Genomic DNA, 19,609 nt, shown 5'->3' with positions numbered 1-19,609 from the left:
AAATGTATAAATGTCCCCAAAAGATTTGAATTTATAGACAAAAATTTTAGGCAAAAAGATATTGCAAATTTACATGTTTAGTCCCAAATTTAATAAAATATGCTTCTTTGCTCCTTCCACTTTAAAAAATTATCTTTTTGGTCCTAGGTTTATAAAAATACACTAGTTCGGTTGTCGAGTTTTTAAAAATTTTTATGTCTTTCAACTTTTTAAAATAGGTTTAGAAAGTTTTGAACTAATTATGTATTTTTATTTAAATAGTTATACGACATCTTAAATTGGTGGATTAATTTCTCACTAAAACTATTTTTTTAATTTTAAATGTCCTATAATTATTTTTTAAAAATCAAACAACAATTATTTTTAAGACCTTTTAATTTTTTTTTTTAAATATCGAAGATTAAAAATGTCCAATTGAAAATATTTTTATAAATGTGAGAACCAAAAAGATATGTATTTAAAAGTCATGGACTAAATGCATAAATTCATCGATACTTGGAATTAAAAAGGTAAATCAACCAATAAAATTTGAAATGATTTTCAAGTGTATATGAAAAAAAAATAAAAAATATAACAAACGGATAAAATATTTATGGCTCATATAACAAAGCCCATTGAAGTTAACCATCTTATCGTCTTTCTTCTTCTCTTCGACTGCATTTGTATTTTTTTCTTTCCATCTGATGGAAAAACGAAAAATGTACAGCGAAAGAATGGATCAAAATTACCCTAGATGCATCTAAACTAATTAGAAGTTAACATGTTTAATACTACTCTAATTACACTAATTAAGGTTAAACGAAAATACATACCTTTGTAGCTTCCCAATCCTTGAAATCTCCTCACGATCATGAACTGGGACCACCACTAGTGTTGACCTGCTATTCTCCGGACTTAGAACCGGGTTGTAGAACCCGTTAAGTGAAGGAATAATTAAAGAGAGATGGAATTTGAAGGTGAAAATTAGGTTGAGATTGAGAAAGGAAAATAAAATTTCTTTTGTAATTCAAAATTACAAAATTGACAAAAAAAAATTCAATTTGAAGAACATCCTTTAAATAGACAAATTACATGCAAAAATGCATGTAATTACTTTCTTAAATCTCAACACCTAATAATCCACTAACAATTAGTGGAACTTAATGAGCTATATGTAGGTGGGATTATCCAACTAAGTGTTAGTGACCAGATTATCCAACAAAAGGTTGGACTTTCCCACTAACTTAGTCCAAGGGCATTTTAGTCATTTTAACCAATTAAGTAAAGTCAAAGTCAAAAGTCAACTTTTTTATTTTTTACCATTTTGTCCGTCTGGACTAATTTCGACCTCCCCAACATGAATTCGCATTCATTTTTCTGAAATACAAATCACATTTAAATATAAAGGTGGTCACAGTTTGACTTTTCAAAGTCAAAAGTCAACATTTTAACTTTTCACAAATTTGACCATTTGACTTTTCACCTAAATCTCGTGGTCTTGTAGTTTGTAATTGTATATCTTATACAAACTTTTTATTTATCTAATAAAATAAGGTGTTTTATTTTATTTGACATTTAGTTGCATTAACCCACAAAACCAATAAACTAACATCCAAGGTTATCTTTTATAACCTAAACATGCATGTGGAGACATACAAGTAGATCATGTTTAAGTGATAACCTAAATGGTCTGTAATAAATGGATAAGGTTGGATACCTTATCCTAGTGACAATACGAATACGGTCTGCTTTGTAGTTGTTACAATTGTTCTAAAGTGCCAAATGATTTGATCATAATCATTCATGTCGAGACATTAAAGTGGGGGTATTCTATACTAAGAGTTTGTATAATACCGGACCATGAAATGAATAGTCTCTCTTATTAACACCGTTGCTAGTTGAGACTACATTTCATCAGGATGACCATAGGTGACTTGACTTGAATCTTGCGTGAGTTGTGAACTCCTGCCTACGAAGACGGTACTTTGATTTGCATGGGTGAGAGTGGCCTATGTCACCGACTTAATATGTCTACCGTTTTGAGGATTCATCTGATTGGGAAACTGGAACACAACTACACAAGAAGAAATTCACTTTTTCTCTATAGATAGAATAAGTAGAGAAATTGCTCTCTTAAGGGCTGATTCAAGGGCTTGAACAATGTGACACCACACCCTTTCTTGACCTAAGAGGAGTTCAGTTATAGTAGGACTACAATTATTGTTCATTAGAGAAGTCAGTGGTACTTAAGGAGTTAGATGTAATTACAGGGGCAAAACGGTAATTTTTTGACCTAGTTGTACTTACGAACAATTTGTGAAGGGTCATTGCACTGTTGATTGGTTATATCTAATGGACACAAAAATATATCTACAGTAAGAAGAGTGCAACTATTAGTCTTTAGTGGAATGACTAATAGGTAATTAATAAAGATTAATTTAATTAAATAGTTTAATTAATTAATCTCCTTTCATTGAAACTTCAATCTATAGGTCCATAAAGTCCCCTTGGAATAAATCGTATATGATACAATTAGTATAATATACATTATAATGAATATGATTCAAATAATAATAATAATATGAATAAGATTCATAAATAAACTATAGGTTAAAATTAATATGGATTCGATTCATATTAGAACCATAAATCATATGAGAGATCTAAACCATTGATTATATTATATATGATATAATATAAACTTAGATTAAATTTATATTTATTTTATTTTATTTTATTAATATAGTTTTTCAAATAAATAGAGGGAGGAAGTTATCAAATAACTTCCCCTCCATATCAATGGTTAAGATTTTTTCTTAAAAAGAAAGAGGAAGATTCATTAAAAAGGCTCTCTCATTTTTTAATTAATCGATCTCTCTACGTTCAAAAAAGATAATGAATTCTCTCAAAATTTCCTCACTAAAATTACAGAAACCCACAACTTTCACTAATTCTTTACCTGGAGAATAACGAGGAAGACTTCATGGTGCTCTTGAAAACTTGGAAGAAGAGTTCTTTAAGCTTCTATAAAGGTTAGTTTCTTTACATCTTTTCCTCCATAGAAGCATGCTTAGGTTTTTTTTTTTTTTTTGTTTATTTGTTGGTTTTACAAATTGAATTTCACTTGCACGTCGTCCATACGCTTTCGCCTTGGAAATTTCATTCCTTCACTATTTTCATTAATAAGTTCTCAATAACCACTTTATTGAATAGAATATAGTTTTAATTAAATTACAAACTACAGGTTTTATGACTTAAATTATATTCCAACACCATTATCTTTCTTCTTTTATCCTTTGGTCCAAACTATAATTTGGTTCAATATCGTGTATATCTTTTTTTTCAAACTTTTATTTGGTTATTCAAGACCGTGTAGACTTGAAAAAAAATGTATTTTAGATTTTGGTAGTCATATCTAAATAATTGTGTATAAAAAAATAGCAAAATCTAAATGATCATGTACAAAGAATCTTGAAAAAAAATTGTTTAGATTGGAATAGTCAGATATAAATGATCGTGTACAAAAAAAAATGATCGTATAGACAAATCTAAACAATCGTGTACTAAAAAAATGTTAAAAAAATCGTTTAGCCAAATGTAAATGATCGTGTAATAAAGAATCTTGAAAAAATAAATGATCATGTAAACAACTATAAACAATCGTGTACTAAATAAATCTTGAAAAAAATCGTTTAGCCAAATATAAACGATCGTGTACCAAATTTTGAAGGAAAAAATTTGACTACCCAAATCTAAACAAAATCTAAACGATCGTCTAACCAAATCTATGTAATCAAATCAAACGAGTACAAATAATTAAAAAAATAAATCATTTAGATTTGACTATCCAAATCTAAACGATTGTGTACCAAACAATAGCCAAATCTAAATGATCGTGTACCAAATATATTACGCGTGTTGTTGACGACGTGGTTGATGGAGCATTTTTTATATTTTTCATTGTGAGTCTATGGACTTTTATAATTTTTGGAATTGTTCTATACAGTCTAAATATTTTGCCGCTTTGTTATATTTTTTAAAAGACCAAAAAACGAAAACTAAATTATACCTATATTAAACCTCTGCATTTATAATTTTGTGTACTAAAAGCTCAATTTTGTTTTTGCGATAATTTCTCGACTTATTCAATATTTTTTCTATTTCACAATATATTAGACACATAGATAATGGTCACATTAGATATAGAATTAGATAATTTAGGTTATGAGTGATAATATTTTAAGAGTATTTAAAGTAAGGAGTAGAGTTTGTCAACTTGATATAAAGTGCGATGAGTTTCTTGTTTTGTTATATGCTATCTACTAACGTTTCAAAAAATCAAGTCAATGTTTGAAAATGTTTATATATATATAAAACGTATGCTTTTTGGTGGTTGGAATTTAAAATTCTTACTTTCTTTTTTACTTAAGTAAGTTGAAAACTACTATAGAAATTTAAGGAGAAATTACTCTAATTTTACAAAACTAAACCCATAAGTAAAAATAATGCCTATAAATTTAATCAATGTCCACTATACCAAACAAATATGCTCACAGGCAGAAGAGAACCAAACCATACAGATACAAAAAGATTTCCACCAGCCTCTCCTGAGAAGGAAGACGAGGGATTATCAAAACAATCCTTAAAGGTACCCTCAAACAACAATGCAAGCGTAGGGCGATGGACTGTTCCATTGGCAAAGTGTAAGCATCACAAAAAGGAGACAACCTGAATAGACGAAGCTAACTCCAAGAAAAAAAAAAGTACTATGTGGTATTCTCTTTTGAAATAAAAACCTAAGAGACAAGTTTCATTATATTGCATTTAACAATTTTTTATGCAATTTTTATAATTTCATAATTAAATGCTACAAAATAACTTTTTTTTTGCTTATCGTTAGAATGTGTGTATTATATCAATTTACTAGTAAGTTCAAATTCTTCTTAATCTTTTTAATTTTAATACTTTAATCTATGTGATAAATCATGCATATCATCAATATGGAGAGATGTTTTAAAAAAACAATAGAAACTATACAGTCATCATCTTAAAAAAAAAAAAAAAAAAGGACATTTACATGATTCAGATAGATCTTATACAGAAATCAATTTAGGAGAACTATCTACAAATCCTAATCTAAGAACTAGAATTTCTGAATATAATTATAATTTCAAGATCGGGTCGTAGAACATATCTACATAAAGGTCATTGTCAACCTCGAAATCATACTTTTCCATTCAAGAAATTTAGGGCAAAGTCAAGATGATTTAATACAGCTTGGTTTAAAGAATATCCTAATTGGTTACAGTATAACATTTCAAAGGATGTTGCATTTTGTTTATGTTGTTTAAACCCGAAGTAATTAGTGAAGAATCAGGAGGGGAGGTTTTGTTAGTGAAGGATTTTCCAATTGGAAGAAAAACAGAGATTGGAAACTCATATTGGTTATCTTAATAGCACACATAATCAAGCTTGGGGAAAATGTGACGCTCTTTTAGAACAAAAGCAACATATTGAGACTTTTTTAAATAAGATGTCTGACAAAGCACGAGTTGAGTATCGAACTCGATTAGGTGCATGAATTGACTATACTCAATTTTTATTACGGCAAGGTCTTACATTCCGTGGACATGATGAGACTGATGATTTGAAGAGTCAAGGTAACTTATTGAACTATTGCGATAGTTGTGCAAACATACCCAAGGATATTGAAGCCGTGACTTTGAAAAATGCTCCAAATAATTTGAAATTGATTGCACATAATATTCAAAAAGATACAATGAACTGCATTGCAACCGAAATTGTTAATATAACTATAAGTTAGACAAGTGCCCTATCACATAAGGAAGCTATTGATGGTTTTTTTTCTCAACATGGATTAAATATTGCTAATTTGTAAGGACAAAAATATGATGGAGCAAGTAATATGCAAGACGAGTTTCATGGCTAGAAAGTACTTTATTTTGAAAGAAAATAAATGTGCTTTTTTACTATCTCATCAACTTCAATTAACTCTTATAAATACTGCAAAAACTCATATGGAAATGGCCGACCTTTTCTTTATTGCTATAAATGTAGTGAATGTTATTGAAGCAGAAGTGAAACATCGAGATATTCTACGATAGAAACATGGCATGAAATTTTTTTAGGCTTTAAATAATGGTAAAATATCACGTGGACGAGGTTTAGATCAAGAGATAATGATTAAAAGGCCAAGAGATACTCGATGGGGATCACATTACAACACTTAACGAGCTTAGTTATAATGTTCTTTTTAGTAGTTGATGTGCTTAAGACAATTGTGCACAATGGATCAAATTCATAACAAAAATATGAAACATTAGATTCTAATGAATTCAATCTTGTCATTTGACTTTGTTTTCTATATGCATCTCATGAAAAATATACTAAGGAATTATAAATGACTTGTCTCAAGCATTACAAAGAAAAGATCAGGATATTGTGAATAATAAATTTAATCAACTTTTGTAAAGATAGACTGCAATCAACGAGAGAATCTGGTTGAGATTCACTATTGGAAAGAGTTTCTAATTTCTGCAATAGTCATGAAATTGAATTTCTTAAAATGGATGCTATGTTTTTAGTTTGAGGGCGACAAAGTCGAAAATCTTAACCAATTACAAATTTGCATCATTATCATGTTGAAGTCTTCTATGTTGTCGTTGATATACAACTTAAAGAGTTGAATAATTGTTTTACGAAAACAAGTACTGAATTGCTTCTCTATGTAGCATATTTGATTCATAGTAATTAATTTGCTGCTTTTGATAAACAAAAACTTAGTCAACTTGCTCAATTTTATCTAAGAGACTGCCATTGAACTCTATGATTAAGAATCAACTTCAAAATTACATTATTAATATGCGTTCAAAGTTTGTTGAACTAAAAGCATTGGTGATCTTGCAATGACAATGGTCATTACAAAAAGAGATAAAAGTTTACCCATTAATTTATCAATTGGTCACATTAACATTGATTTTACCGATTGCAACAGCTACTATAGAGAGAATATTTTCTGCCATAAATGTTGTGAAGACTCGACTACATAATCAAATGAAAAATCAATAGATGAATGATGCTCTTATAGCTTACGTTGAGAAAGATTTATTAGATAAGTTAGATAAGAAACTTATCATAGGTCGACTTTAAAACATGAAAACTTGTAGAGACAATTATAATACATATTAAATAAATTAATCTTTAAAACTATTAATACTATTTTAACATTTTGTCAAGTATGTTATTATGCAGGGCCCCTACATAAAATTTCTCCACCACCAAGTTTTATGATTTTAAAATTTTCAAATATAAAGTAGAGCGAGGGTTCCTACTTTTTCCACGACTCCACTACATTTATCAACGAAGAAGAATAGACGTTAGAAAAAGTAAAAGGAAACAAAAGCAATAAGCAGGAGAAAAGATGCAGAGCCATAATAAGCCATGTTGCTATAATTAGTCTGTACAGTCATTTAATATCTTCACTGACTTTAATCAGGAAGCATCCCATCTGACAATCATCTATATAAAATGTGATGATCTACCAATTTACCCTCACACCTTGGAATCCTCCATTCCATCCAGTATTTGGTTGGCCTAAATTTATATACCTTCTTTAAATGGTCCAGAATCATGCAATAGTTTTATCACAGCCTTAACCTGCAAACACAGGCAGTCAATTGTATCAATAAACAATTCAGACGCATGTAGACATTGGTAGGTGAAGAACCCGAATGGAATACCAGTGTTTCTAGTTAATGGTGAGTTGCTTGCTTCTACAGTTAGATACAAACAAAGAGTAGGGAGAATGACAAGAAGCTATTGTCGAGATAAAGTAGAGGGTTGAGGGAAAAACATTGGTGCAAACCATGAATTGAAGGTTAAATAAATCAATTTAAGTAGGATATATAAATGAACTCTCCAAAAACATTGATGCAAACCATGGATTGAAGGTTAAATAAATCAATTTAAGTAGGATATATAAATGAACTCTCCATAAAGAAATCCATTTGAAGAAACAGAAGCACTAGTAAAGGTTTATGCTTACTTTTGGTCCCTATTATTATCGTGTTTTAACAAGAAATGAAATTTTTTATTGATGTAATGAAAAGAGAATAATGCTCAAAAATAGAAAACTATGGGAGTGAAGATAACAATGATAAAAACTATGGGAGTGAAGATAACAATATAACAATGATAGAAGGACGCAAAACTCATCTTAAAGAAAAGACAAGATAAAAGCATCTCTTTAGATTAGTATCTACAAAATTAGAAATTAAACAAAGAAAAAAAAATAGTAGAATACTAGGATAAGGACATCACGACAAGAATTTGGAGCTTTCACATATTCTCTCTTGTAGTTTTATGCAAAGAATATCATTCAAATTCTCAGTGTTTCCTTATGTAAATTATATAATAGGAACCTTTTCTGTTTATTGACTTCATATAATCAGCTCATTACCATTTTCATCTTTGTAAACTATTTAATAGGAACCTAACATAGATATATGTTTCATTTATTTACTTGATAGGTCTCCGTCTGTATGAACAAGTATTTGGCTATTAAAAAAAAATGGAACTATAGGTTAGAAAATAATTGGAAAACAGATAGCAAGGTCAAAATAAATATTTATGCAAAATATGGAAATTAAAAATATATATATTTGAAAACTGAGAGACTATAGTCACACGTGTAAAAGTTTAGGAAAAATACGTGCAAGAATTCAGGAATCTAAATAAGATTTAAATCACTAAAGTAAAGTAATCGCTAAAGTTCTGTTTGTAATCATTTTGTTTTTTATTTAGTTTTTGAAAGTTAAGACTACAAACACCATTTTCACCTTTAAATTGCATGCTTTATTGTTAATTTCCTATCAATATTTTCAAAATCAAGCCAAGTTTTGAAAAATAAAAGAAACTTTTTTGTTTTTAAATGTGGGTAAGGATTTAACTCCTTTACTAAAGAAAGACGTACACCATCAGAAGAAATTGGGAGGAATTATGATTAACTTTTTAAAACCAGATGATTCCTGAAAGGTGTAAGAAAATTATATTCTTAAATTGCTTTTTATTTTCATGTAACAATCCATAAGCTAGATTTTTACAAATTATGCAACTTCCTGTTCATTGTTAAACCATCAGTGATAGGAAGAAGGTGAAGTGAGCTTAGCCCAACTAGGATAGAGTATGTGTTAATGACTAACAAGTCGAGTTCGTATCTCTCCACCCCATGTTGTACTAAGAAAATAATAATAATAAATCATTGGAATAAAGAATTACACCATTATGCCTCAATCAGTCAGAAAGTATATAAAGTTACCTGATTTGCTTCACGCACTAGGAAATCGTCTATTGCCCTCCTGAAACCTTCATCCGTAAGATAATGACAGCTGTAAGTAGTTACAGGCATATAACCTCGTTGAATCTTATGCTCACCCTGGGCTCCTGCTTCTACTGTGTCGAGATCAAGTTCAATAGCTGCTTCTATTGCCTGTGAGCAATAACCAAAGGTCAGAGCTTCAAGAGGCCATTTCACCATTGATAAACTCTAATGTCTTTTGGACCTTTTATTTAGGATAATAAGTAGAAGGCATATGAGTAACACCACGATACATTAAACTCCTTTCGGCACCTAAGTTCCTCAGCACAAGAAACAAGACCGCACGGTAAGTAGCTCCTGTTATTAGCATAAATCAATAAGTGTCATGGGTATAATACATAACTTAGATGGGATGGATTCAATCCATGGTGACTACCTAACTACACTTTAATATCCTACAGAGTTTTTTTGATACTCAAATGTTGTTAGGTCAGGTAGGTTGTCCCGTGAGATTAGTCGAGATGTGCACCCACACACTCACGGTAATACATTTAAAAAAATAGCTTTTAGGCTCGAGGAGGGCCCATCATCAATCTCAGAGACATCATCAAGTATAAATCTACTTTTATGGTGGGTGGGTATGTAATGATTCCTCAATTCTCTTCAGTGGCAACTTTTGGAAAGGGAATCCTCTTTCTATGATCCCTCAAGCCCTCTTTCCATTAGGAAAGTGTGGGATGAAGAAAGGGGAAACTTGAGAAGAAATTTATGAGGACAGTGACCACAATTTTTTGAGGTAATATTTTGCTGCTGCCATCTGGGATACGATTTCCTCGGTGTTTTCAACTTCCCTAATATAAGTCATACATAACTCTGAGTTTCTCCTAGTGGTGTTCAATGGTCATCCTTCCAAAAGCACATCAAATGCAAAGTTATCCTGGTTTAATCAGTAAGAGGAGTTTCATGGGTAAATTGAGTGGAAATAAAGATCTAGCGTTTTTGAATGGTAGAAAGACTTGGAGGTTTGGGATACGATCACTTTGAAAGCCTAGGAGTACTATTCATAAAAAAATTTGGAAATGTTCTTGTATGGATGATACCAACCAGGAAGTTAAAATTATGGTTCCCTAGTATGCAGCATTACTTTGATGGAATTTTTTGTCCTGCAACTTAAAAATGTACTATTATATATAGCGCAAGGCTACAAGTATCAAGGTCCAATAAGCTAATAGACAGCAAGATCCTAGAGAAGAGAAACCCGTGATTTGGTTACTGCTCACATTTATTGTGATATAGTTTATTAATATAAAATCTTGAGAGCAAACAAAAAGAAAAGAGAGAGAAGGAACAAATAGATTTGGTTAATTCACGCTCAACTTGAAAATGCCTATTATATTGATGCAGTGAAATAATGATAGACGCGCACCTGATAATAACAAGCTTCAAAATGTAAGCCTGGATAGTATACTCTAGGGTGACAACCCCACAGCCGCCCGTATAAGGTATCTCCACCAATGAGATTGAGCGCTCCAGCAACAAATTCATCACCTTCCTCTGCAGTAACTAATAACACCTGATCTCCCATCTTAGAGGCCATATTATGAAAGAAATCCCTAGTGAGATAAGGGGTGCCCCACCTATGAAGAAGCCATTACTGAATAGTGAATACAGTTAAATATATTCTCATGCACCTACCAATTCATAATACTCGTCAACAAATGCAACAATAGAAGATTTTCTTAATCTCAATTGGCAGACATAAAAGAGGTTGATAGTAAGGACCAACTTGTTATCAGTCGTGTTCCGGTAGAATGTATAGAAGGCATCCCAATGCTTATCCTGCCAAAACATTACAATAAATGATGCCCGCGCCCCTAATTCTCTTCCAGTAAGATAAGTATTGATTACCAACACAACAATTTGTTAGCTAGAATTTACAAGAGACGTTCATTATCATTTATTATCATTGTACCTCTCTTGTGCAAACTCATTTAGACAGAAATCCAAGGATAACTTTTTCAAAAAAAAAAAAAATTATTTGATCCTATCCAATCAGAATATAAATAGATCCAGTTTTTACCTTTATTTCATAACCCCGGAGACGTTTCATAGTCAAATTTTGAGCCATGATCTGCCACAGAAAGTCCACAAAAATAAATTCCAAAGCCATAGCCACTGTAAGCTTGGGAAATTACTATAATATTCAAATCTTCAACAAGTAATAAACAGTAAGACAATCAACTACAAAGACTAATGCAAAGATCATAGCCATAAAAGCCCATTGAGAATATCCTATGTATATGACTTTAGCATATTGAATCTCTCTATTAAGTACAAAGTATAACAGTTTGTCAATACACGGAACCACAGCTATTTAAGGGTTGTTTAGAATCTCCCTGTTTCAAATAGTCGTTGGACAAGACAGCACGTTAAGCAGGCAGATTTAACTAGTAAAATGATATTTCTCGTCTAATTCAGATCACCATAGAATCTCCAAATCCATCAACTTCTGATGAATTAGTAAACCAGAAATTTTGGTATCCCAAACAATGGAATAATAATTAGAAATACTGACCTTTTTGCGCTCTTGACGAATATTTTTCCTCTTACTTTGCTTCATATCCATTAAAAACTCATTAAAACTGCAAAAGATAGATTGGAGAAGAAATTATAAACGACCTGAGAAAATACACAGCATCATTTCTAGGGGAAAATGTAAAAAGGAAAGAGGTTAATGATTGATCATTACACATCAAATGTCAAAATGTAAAAAAGAAAGAGGTTAATGATTGATCATTGCACATCAAATGTCAAAACAACGTTGGCAAATTTCACCTTCAAATGGAGAAACAATTGATGATGCCTTGGTATTTAATTCAAATGAGATTTAATGAAAGCAATTAAGTAAAAAGAAAAAGGAAATAACTAATTAAGTCAGAGAAAGATCTATAAAGATACGCTTAAAGTTCAATACACAACCTTTACAAAAGCAAACATGATTGCAACCTGTCATTCAATAGTCTACAATTAACAGAAAAGCCATGACAAAATACAAACTAATACAATAACAGGTCTCCCTAATTTCCCAAATCCCCATAAAAACAATGACCACCATTCTTGACAAACCTATCAGCTAGTTGCTTTATGGCTAATTGCATTCCTGAGAGTTGAGTAACAAAGATTTCAAAGCGTTGAATTAATTTTTGCAAGTTTGGTGTTTTCCTTAGTTCATTCGCTCAAGAAAGTGTTTTCTTTCTAATCATTAAAATCAAATCAAATTAATTAAGAACTAATTAAAAAAAGGAAAGAAACAACCACCCAGTGAAAAATCTCAAACTAACGCATAACTGAAGACCGGGTGACTAGGAGAACATTGCTAGAAAAAGGTATCATTAAAAAATTTGGTCCAGATAAATTTGAATCTTCAGCAGGTCCCCCCAGGCATGGGCCATGATTGCTGGAAATTTGATCTTCCCCACGATGGAAGAAAATCCAATGGGTTTCTCCGCACTTTGAGTTGAAGTTCTATCAACATCTCTTCATAAATATTATTTTTTGAAATATCAATTAAGTTATTAACTAATAAGTCACAAACTCACAGCATGTCTCCAATACGTTCAATAGTTCCTCTGATTCAAAGGATAAGCGCAAGATTCCAAACCTGAATCTAACCACCATAAGATGGAACAGCCTTAATTTCAAAATAAATGGGGGGCTTCCAACTAGTGAACATCAAATCAAAGAGAAGGCCCTGACCTTTTACCGGTTTTCAGGTGAGCATATGGTGTTGGTGTTGATGAGCTTTACAGTTACATCCAACAATGAAGGAATATCTCACTCCCAAAGTCCTCCGAAGAAAATTCTCACCAAACTGAACCCCCCCCCCCCCCCCCCCCCCCCCCCCCCCGCCCCATCTCCAACTCCCTTTTTTCAATGAGAAACACAACTTTCATTCAATAAAAGAATACACAGACGAACGAAAAACCAAGCCCACAAAAAGAAAAAATCCCACTATAAGAAGAGACTCTAACTATACAAAATCAAGTCACTGCAAGCTAACTACCCACATGCCCCAAATACTATTTTTATAACCTCCATTCGTACTCGCATTTAAACTACCCACATGCCCCAAATACTATTTTTATAACCTCCATTCGTACTCGCATTTACCAATTGTATGGGTTTGGTTAGTGGGTACAAAGGGAATCCTAAAAGGCCACTCAGATGGGTGAAGTCATGAAAGGATCTCTATTGAAAAACCTATGGTTTCAAAAGGGGCTTGGTTTCTCGACTAGTCTTAATAAAGGCTTAGGCAGGTAATGATAATAAAGGGGCCAGTAAAGGAGGATAGATGGAAGTGTGCCCTCCAGGAGTCTCTTTATAATAGGTTGGTGAGGGTGGAGTTGATTTGATGCCTCCTCCAAAGAAGTCCACTACGAGGGACAGGAAGAAAACCCATGCTTTTTTGTCATTTCCAGCAGGCATCATGATGTGTGATCTTCCTCTATGGTTGTTTTGTTTTGGTGCAACTACATAATCCTTGCTTGTTGGAAAGCTTTTCAACCCAAAGTCAGTAGTTGCACTTCACTGCTCCTTGAAGAGTTCGAAGCAACTAGCAAGGGCCTGCCACAGGAGTTTCAAATATGGAGCAGAAACATTGTTAGGGAGGTCCAACAGATACAGAGAAGATGGCATAGACATCTTTTCAGGTTCAGAAATGAGACCTCTGTTTCCTTTATGGGAGTAACCTATTGGAATGTAGAAGGTTTCCTTGTCTATGCTATAGAAAATTTGGTGTAGAAGGTGGGCACGGTGGTGGTGGTGGTGATAGGAAGGGGGGAAGGGATCAGAGCAGCCAGATGAAGATAGGGCCAAGGGGTTGGAGGAGGGAGAGGAGGGAGGAGAGAGAAGGAGAGGGCATTGTGAATAGGGTATTCCAGTGTTTTTAAAGGCTCAAGACGCACTAAGGTGCAATGGTCCTCTGGAGCCTACGCAAGGCGCACAAAAATGTGCGGGTTTTTTTTTCATGAGGCGCACTATATATGAAAAAAGAAAAAAAAAATATATATATATAGATATAGATATATACATATATACAAAATTGAAAAGAGCAACAATGTATAAAATATAAGTAAATAACCAATGTGGAAATAAGAATTAACTCTAATATATAAAATATTATAATATTAGTTTTCTACTCAAAAAACAAAACACAACAGAAAACTATTCAGAATTCAACATGTAATAAGTTCGATTTAAAAAACAAATATAATAATTTTTTTAAAATTAAAGCCCAGCCCAACTGTTGTACAAAAGCCCGCGCCTTAGGGCCTTTTTGCGCCTATTGCGCCTGGAGGAAGGCGCGCGCCTCAGCAGCGCCTCATCATCAGCGTCTCGCCTCTCCATAAATAAGCCCGAGCTGTGTGCCTTGCACCTAGGTGCGCGCCTTGGAGCGCCTTTTAAAACGCTGGGGTATTCAAAAGCAAATAAGCTTAAAAGCATACTGATGGTGTCATTAACATGAATCTAACTGTTTTATGAACCCCACTGAAAGAGAAATTGAATATAACAAAACAAATTTTTAACATCAAATGAGTATTCGTGTGATTGAAGATAAATAAACAAATGACATACTCTTTGTAATTACGATTCTTCCAATGGTACTGCATTCCGATCCTTTGCAGAAATCCTCCTTCACTTAGCTTTTGCCATTCGTTTTCAGATGAGAAGGTAATATGCAGTGAAGAAAGCTGAGACTGTTTGAAGTAATTAACTCGAAATAAGATGCTTTTATTAAATGATATGAAACATGTGACTTATCAATAGTTTTCTTGAATAAAACTGTAGAGTGAAAAACTAATATGTAAATTAAGGACACCAAAGTTGTTTTTTTCCCTTTTTTGTGGCTAACAGTCTAACCCAAAAGGAGAGAATAAATAACTGTATCCTTGCTTTATTGCCAAAACCAAAACTTCCATCAGCTAAATAGTAAAAAGATTCAAATGCAAACCCACACCAGTAGGGTCACACTAAAGTCAGTTGTAAAAATTACACTTCCACTCTTTTCGCACTGTCCCTTCCCCCATGGAAAAAAGAGCAGCACCTCACAAACAAACTCCCATGACTGAATATTACTTGCATCAAACATGTGCAAAATAAAATAAGAATTGCTCCAAATTCTCTAACAGTCGTTCACATTCTTCTGACAAATAAATGTCATCTTCAAAAGCTAAATAGTAAACAATATAACGTGAGAGAAAGAGATTCATTGCATATTATCATAAGAAAGATCGCAAATGATTTGCCAAACAGACAGAAGGGCATAATGTACGCTAAAGGCTTCAAGCATATAACCAGTTGTACCTTGGCTGTCATATCCTTTAAAGCAGAAATTATAATGTCAAAGATTTCATCTCTGAATAATGTGTTACGGATTAAAATCCTTGGACCAGTCACTGGTGTAAAAGGCACACAACATTGTAGTTTTGGGTAATATCTTGCACCAAAACTGTAGTATGCATCAGCCCAGGAATGATCAAAAACAAATTCGCCATAGGAATGACTGCAGATTGAAAATTAGGTTAAAAATTAAAAAGGCAGCCATGGATGAAAATCAGCAGACTTCCTCAGTAGCCAGCATAAAAAAAAATAAAATAGAAAATAGAAAATCTATCAAGAAAAGATAAATATATTGAGAGGCAATTCTAACCTTTTAAGATAAAGTGGAACAACACATAAAATATTTTCTGATTCATCCTTAGCCACAATGTGGCGAGGCATCCATCCAGTTTCCTGAAATCCGATTGAAAGTAAGACAATGGTGCTGCTTTCTGTGACAAGGTAAAGTTACTTTGTTTAAAGACACTTCTCGGATTCATTGAACATAAATAGCTATTTCATAAATTAGTGACTAGTGCTAAATTGTATCGAGTTATTTAGCCTCTTTCTAATTTTGTTTTGCTTATTGAATAACATGTTCAGAAAGCAACCTGCTTATGAAATCTTCAAGGTCAGAATCTCAGATAATTGTTACATTTATAAACAAAACGATTGTAACCGTGCATCTGATTCTGAGGAGGCCGTAATTCCTCACCTTCACAGCACAACCTGTCTCCTCCAGGCTTGAAAGAAATCCATGGGTTAGAAATGGGTTATATTTTTTAGGGCCAGTAGTATCCAGGGCACAAGCATCCCAGTCTCTGGCTGAAACCTCTGAAATAGAGGAAACAACTGAAAGAGACAGCTTTGTAGGTTTTGAATGAGAAAATGAGCCTCCCTGAATAAGGAACAACTAAGTGAAAACAACCAAGTAACTAAATAATCTATTATAAACTACAAGTAGACTTCAAAATCAAGGAAAAGGAATATACCTCTGGGCCTGCCCCTGTCAAAGTAAAATCTCCCAATGAATAATCAATTTCATTTGGTACTGTTGACTTTTTAGCTCCCCAAAAGAGCGCATTAACTCTAGTTGCTTGAGCTGAAGGGCTAACCAAGCCTCTGGACTTCAATTTTTCCTACAATTATAAAGTAGTTAAGGTTTTTCTACGTATATACCACAAAAAACCCATTCATAAAATATGAAAGTAAAGTATCATATTCTTAATCTGTCTGAAGTTAAAGCACTACAGCTAGGCTTTGGCACAAGCTCTTTACAAATTACAGACAAAAAAGATGAATAAAACCATAGGACATGCCACCAGTAGTATTCTGAAGAACATGAGGAAGATACATAAAAGCATAGCAACAGCATAATTTTCACCAGTAGCATGAGAAAACTAATAAAGAAACACAAGGAGACAATAGGGGCAGCAGATCCTTCTCTCAAACTTGTTTTGTTTCCTTTTTCAGCCATACATTGAGCAAGGCATTCTTATATCGTACCAAACCAGGTTAACAACACCATTTCAGGGATGGAAGCAATGTAAAGATGAAGTCTAAGAAGAACAAATGTGGAATAACTATAGTTTACTTCTATCCTTTACACTAATTCAAGATGAAATTTACAAAATTGACAAAAGAAATGTTTCCGTTAAAAGAAACTAATTATAAAAGAATCAGGATGAAACTTAATTTCCCTAGTCATGATGTAAAACATTTTAAGGCACAAAAAGGCATGAGCAAGGATTAAACAATTGATGTTGATATCCATATCAACATTTCAATTTTAAAAACACATCGATAGTAAAGTAAGCTTTAAAAAAATCTTGAAAGATATTTTATTGATTTGTTTCCGCTTTCCAAATAAGTTATAGATCTTATTAATATATTTATATTGAGAATGGTAACCAATTTTTTTTTTTTTCCTCTCTTTGAAAAAAAATCGATACCTCTCAGTCTAACGCTCAAAATACAAAAGAAACTAAATATAAAAGTTCAAATAAGGACACGGACTAGTTATACTGAAAATATGAATGCATTCCAATTCAAACAAATATCTTGTATAGAATAATTAGAGAAAGCCTTAGAAGGAGAACACCAGGAGGAGGCGAGAAGCCGAGCTGAACCCAAACGAATAGGCCAAGAAAGGGATTTTTCAGGAAAAACCTGTTGATTTCTTTCAAACCAAATCCATAATCGTAACTAATTGATGATAGTTTTCCGGGGTTCATGAATAGTTCCAAGACCACCAATGAGAGTAGCATTGATAATAGGTCTAAAAATTTTCCTCCACAAATAATACCCCCTCATTAGGTTTAGCAATAACTTTGAAGCCTATCGATGAGAGGAGTATGATATTAAGAATGTAAATAAAGAGCTAACTAGACCGTGATAGAAGTTTGTCGAGTATAATGGCATATGAAAGCTTTCGAAACAGAAGAACTCCCCCCGAAACAAGAAACCTACGTACGTATTCCTTTTTCGTAACCTAAAATTAACAACCAGAAAGGGGTTCCAGGAATTGAGGAACTCTGATGATTAAAGGTTGAGTAGTGAAGCACAAAGCAGATAAGGGGAAGAGGCAGAAGAAAAGTAAGAGAACTCACAGATGGGAAGTAACCAAGAAAGGAGGAAGAGCTGCAGTAGCTGAGTGCAACTGCCATGGCCGGGAATTTGATTGCTACGGCAACGGGTGGATATTCCTCCACACTCCACACTCCACACTCACACTTTGGAACTTAGTAAGCAATGCCCAGAAAATGAATAACATCATGAATTCGCCTGACGTGGCTACCTTCAAGCCAGTTTTTTCTTCTTTCCCTTTTTTGTCCTCTCTCTCTCTCTTTTATTTTCCTTTCTTCGTCAAAACCAACTTTCTCCTAAATATATTAAAAGGTTAGGGTGCGTTTGGGGGAAGGGTTAGTGTTAAAGATAAAACTAGTGTTAAGTTAAACCTAGTTTTATCATAACCCTTGTTTGGGGGAAGGGTTTAAAAAGGTAGTTTTATGATAATATGTGTTTGGGGGAAGGGTTAGGTGAGAAGAGTTAATGGGGATTTTATGATAAAATGTGTTTGGGGGAAGGGTTATGTGGGTAGTTTAATGGGGATTTTATGATAAAATGTGTTTGGGGGAAGGGTTAGGTGAGTAGTTTTATGGGAATTTTATGATAAAATGTGTTTGGGGGAAGGGTTAGGTGGGTAGGTTTATGTGGATTTTGTGATAAATTTTATTTGGGAAAATTGTTAAATGGGTTGGGTTAATTAATTTTTTATGTGGTATAATATTTTTAAATTCAATTGTAAATATCATAAAAAAATTATTGCATATTTTTTTACGAAATCCTCGAATCCGTATTATTGTCCTATTTTATTTGTTGTATGTGTAATGTTATTAAATTAATATATACAGTTGCCCAAATTAAAATAAATTTCTGAACATATTGTGATAAATTTATTACAATTAATTTCTTATAAAGATAAAAAATTATTCAATATTTCTAATGGGCGATAGCGAAGTCATCCAATTTTAAACCTATATAAATAGCCGTTATATTGCAGCTTTTCGAAAATTGTGACTAGTTTCTTTCATTTAAAATAAACATTACGAATGAAGAAAAGAAGTTCTTGACAATACAAAATGCATAAATAGTGAACATGATACAGAAAAAAACGTAACGAAATAATAAGCAACACAGGTCACTACAAACAGAAACTATCTGAGTACGAAACCCCGAAGGTCGTCCATGCAGAAAAATAGTTGAAGTTTCATTAGTTTTAAATTAAATATAAAAATTGGTATTAAATGAGGCTTAAGAACATTAGAATGGAGAATAGGAAAAAAGTTTGAAAATCACCAACATTTTTTCTTTCTTTAACGTCACAATATGCTACATAACCTATTTTCTTTTTTC

The 19,609-nt window shown here is 32.7% G+C and overlaps 1 protein-coding gene across 5 annotated transcripts; it reads right to left on the bottom strand.

The window, feature by feature from the left end:
* Window positions 1–7,405: 7,405 nt before the first annotated feature.
* Window positions 7,406–18,533, bottom strand: LOC103493304 (uncharacterized). 5 transcript variants are annotated; one of them, XM_008454000.3, is made up of 12 exons: window positions 18,304–18,533; window positions 16,687–16,833; window positions 16,410–16,592; window positions 16,026–16,108; window positions 15,680–15,878; window positions 14,951–15,072; window positions 11,892–11,958; window positions 11,397–11,447; window positions 11,103–11,155; window positions 10,743–10,953; window positions 9,317–9,487; window positions 7,406–7,656 (listed from the first exon to the last, which is right to left on the bottom strand). In XM_008454000.3, the coding sequence occupies exons 1-12, from the start codon at window positions 18,358–18,360 to the stop codon at window positions 7,600–7,602; spliced, it is 1,401 nt and encodes a 466-aa protein (XP_008452222.1). In that variant the 5' UTR covers window positions 18,361–18,533; the 3' UTR covers window positions 7,406–7,599. The 5 variants fall into 5 exon arrangements, 4 of the variants coding, with proteins under 4 accessions (XP_008452222.1, XP_050942770.1, XP_050942772.1 ...); XM_051086813.1 differs by having other exon boundaries at window positions 16,410–16,607; window positions 18,304–18,475; XR_007821995.1 differs by lacking the exon at window positions 7,406–7,656 and adding an exon at window positions 9,561–9,673 and having other exon boundaries at window positions 9,421–9,487; window positions 16,410–16,607; window positions 18,304–18,493.
* Window positions 18,534–19,609: the final 1,076 nt, after the last annotated feature.

This window comes from Cucumis melo, chromosome 6 (genome assembly GCF_025177605.1).
Source record: "Cucumis melo cultivar AY chromosome 6, USDA_Cmelo_AY_1.0, whole genome shotgun sequence".
Taxonomy (NCBI): Eukaryota; Viridiplantae; Streptophyta; class Magnoliopsida; order Cucurbitales; family Cucurbitaceae; genus Cucumis; species Cucumis melo.
Note: the sequence above shows the minus strand (reverse complement) of the source record. Positions and strands in the feature narration are given on the sequence as shown.

What these genes read in the sequence shown, in the direction of transcription:
- LOC103493304 (XM_051086813.1), bottom strand. Translation starts at nt 18,360, where the DNA reads ATGGCAGTTGCACTCAGCTACTGCAGCTCTTCCTCCTTTCTTGGTTAC. An exon ending in AGACAGGTTGTGCTGTGAAG is followed by an intron (nt 16,109 to 16,409) that starts GTGAGGAATTAC and finishes ATCGGATTTCAG; the next exon opens with GAAACTGGATGGATGCCTCG. An exon ending in AAGAATCGTAATTACAAAGA is followed by an intron (nt 11,959 to 14,950) that starts GTATGTCATTTG and finishes TATCTTTTGCAG; the next exon opens with TTTTAATGAGTTTTTAATGG.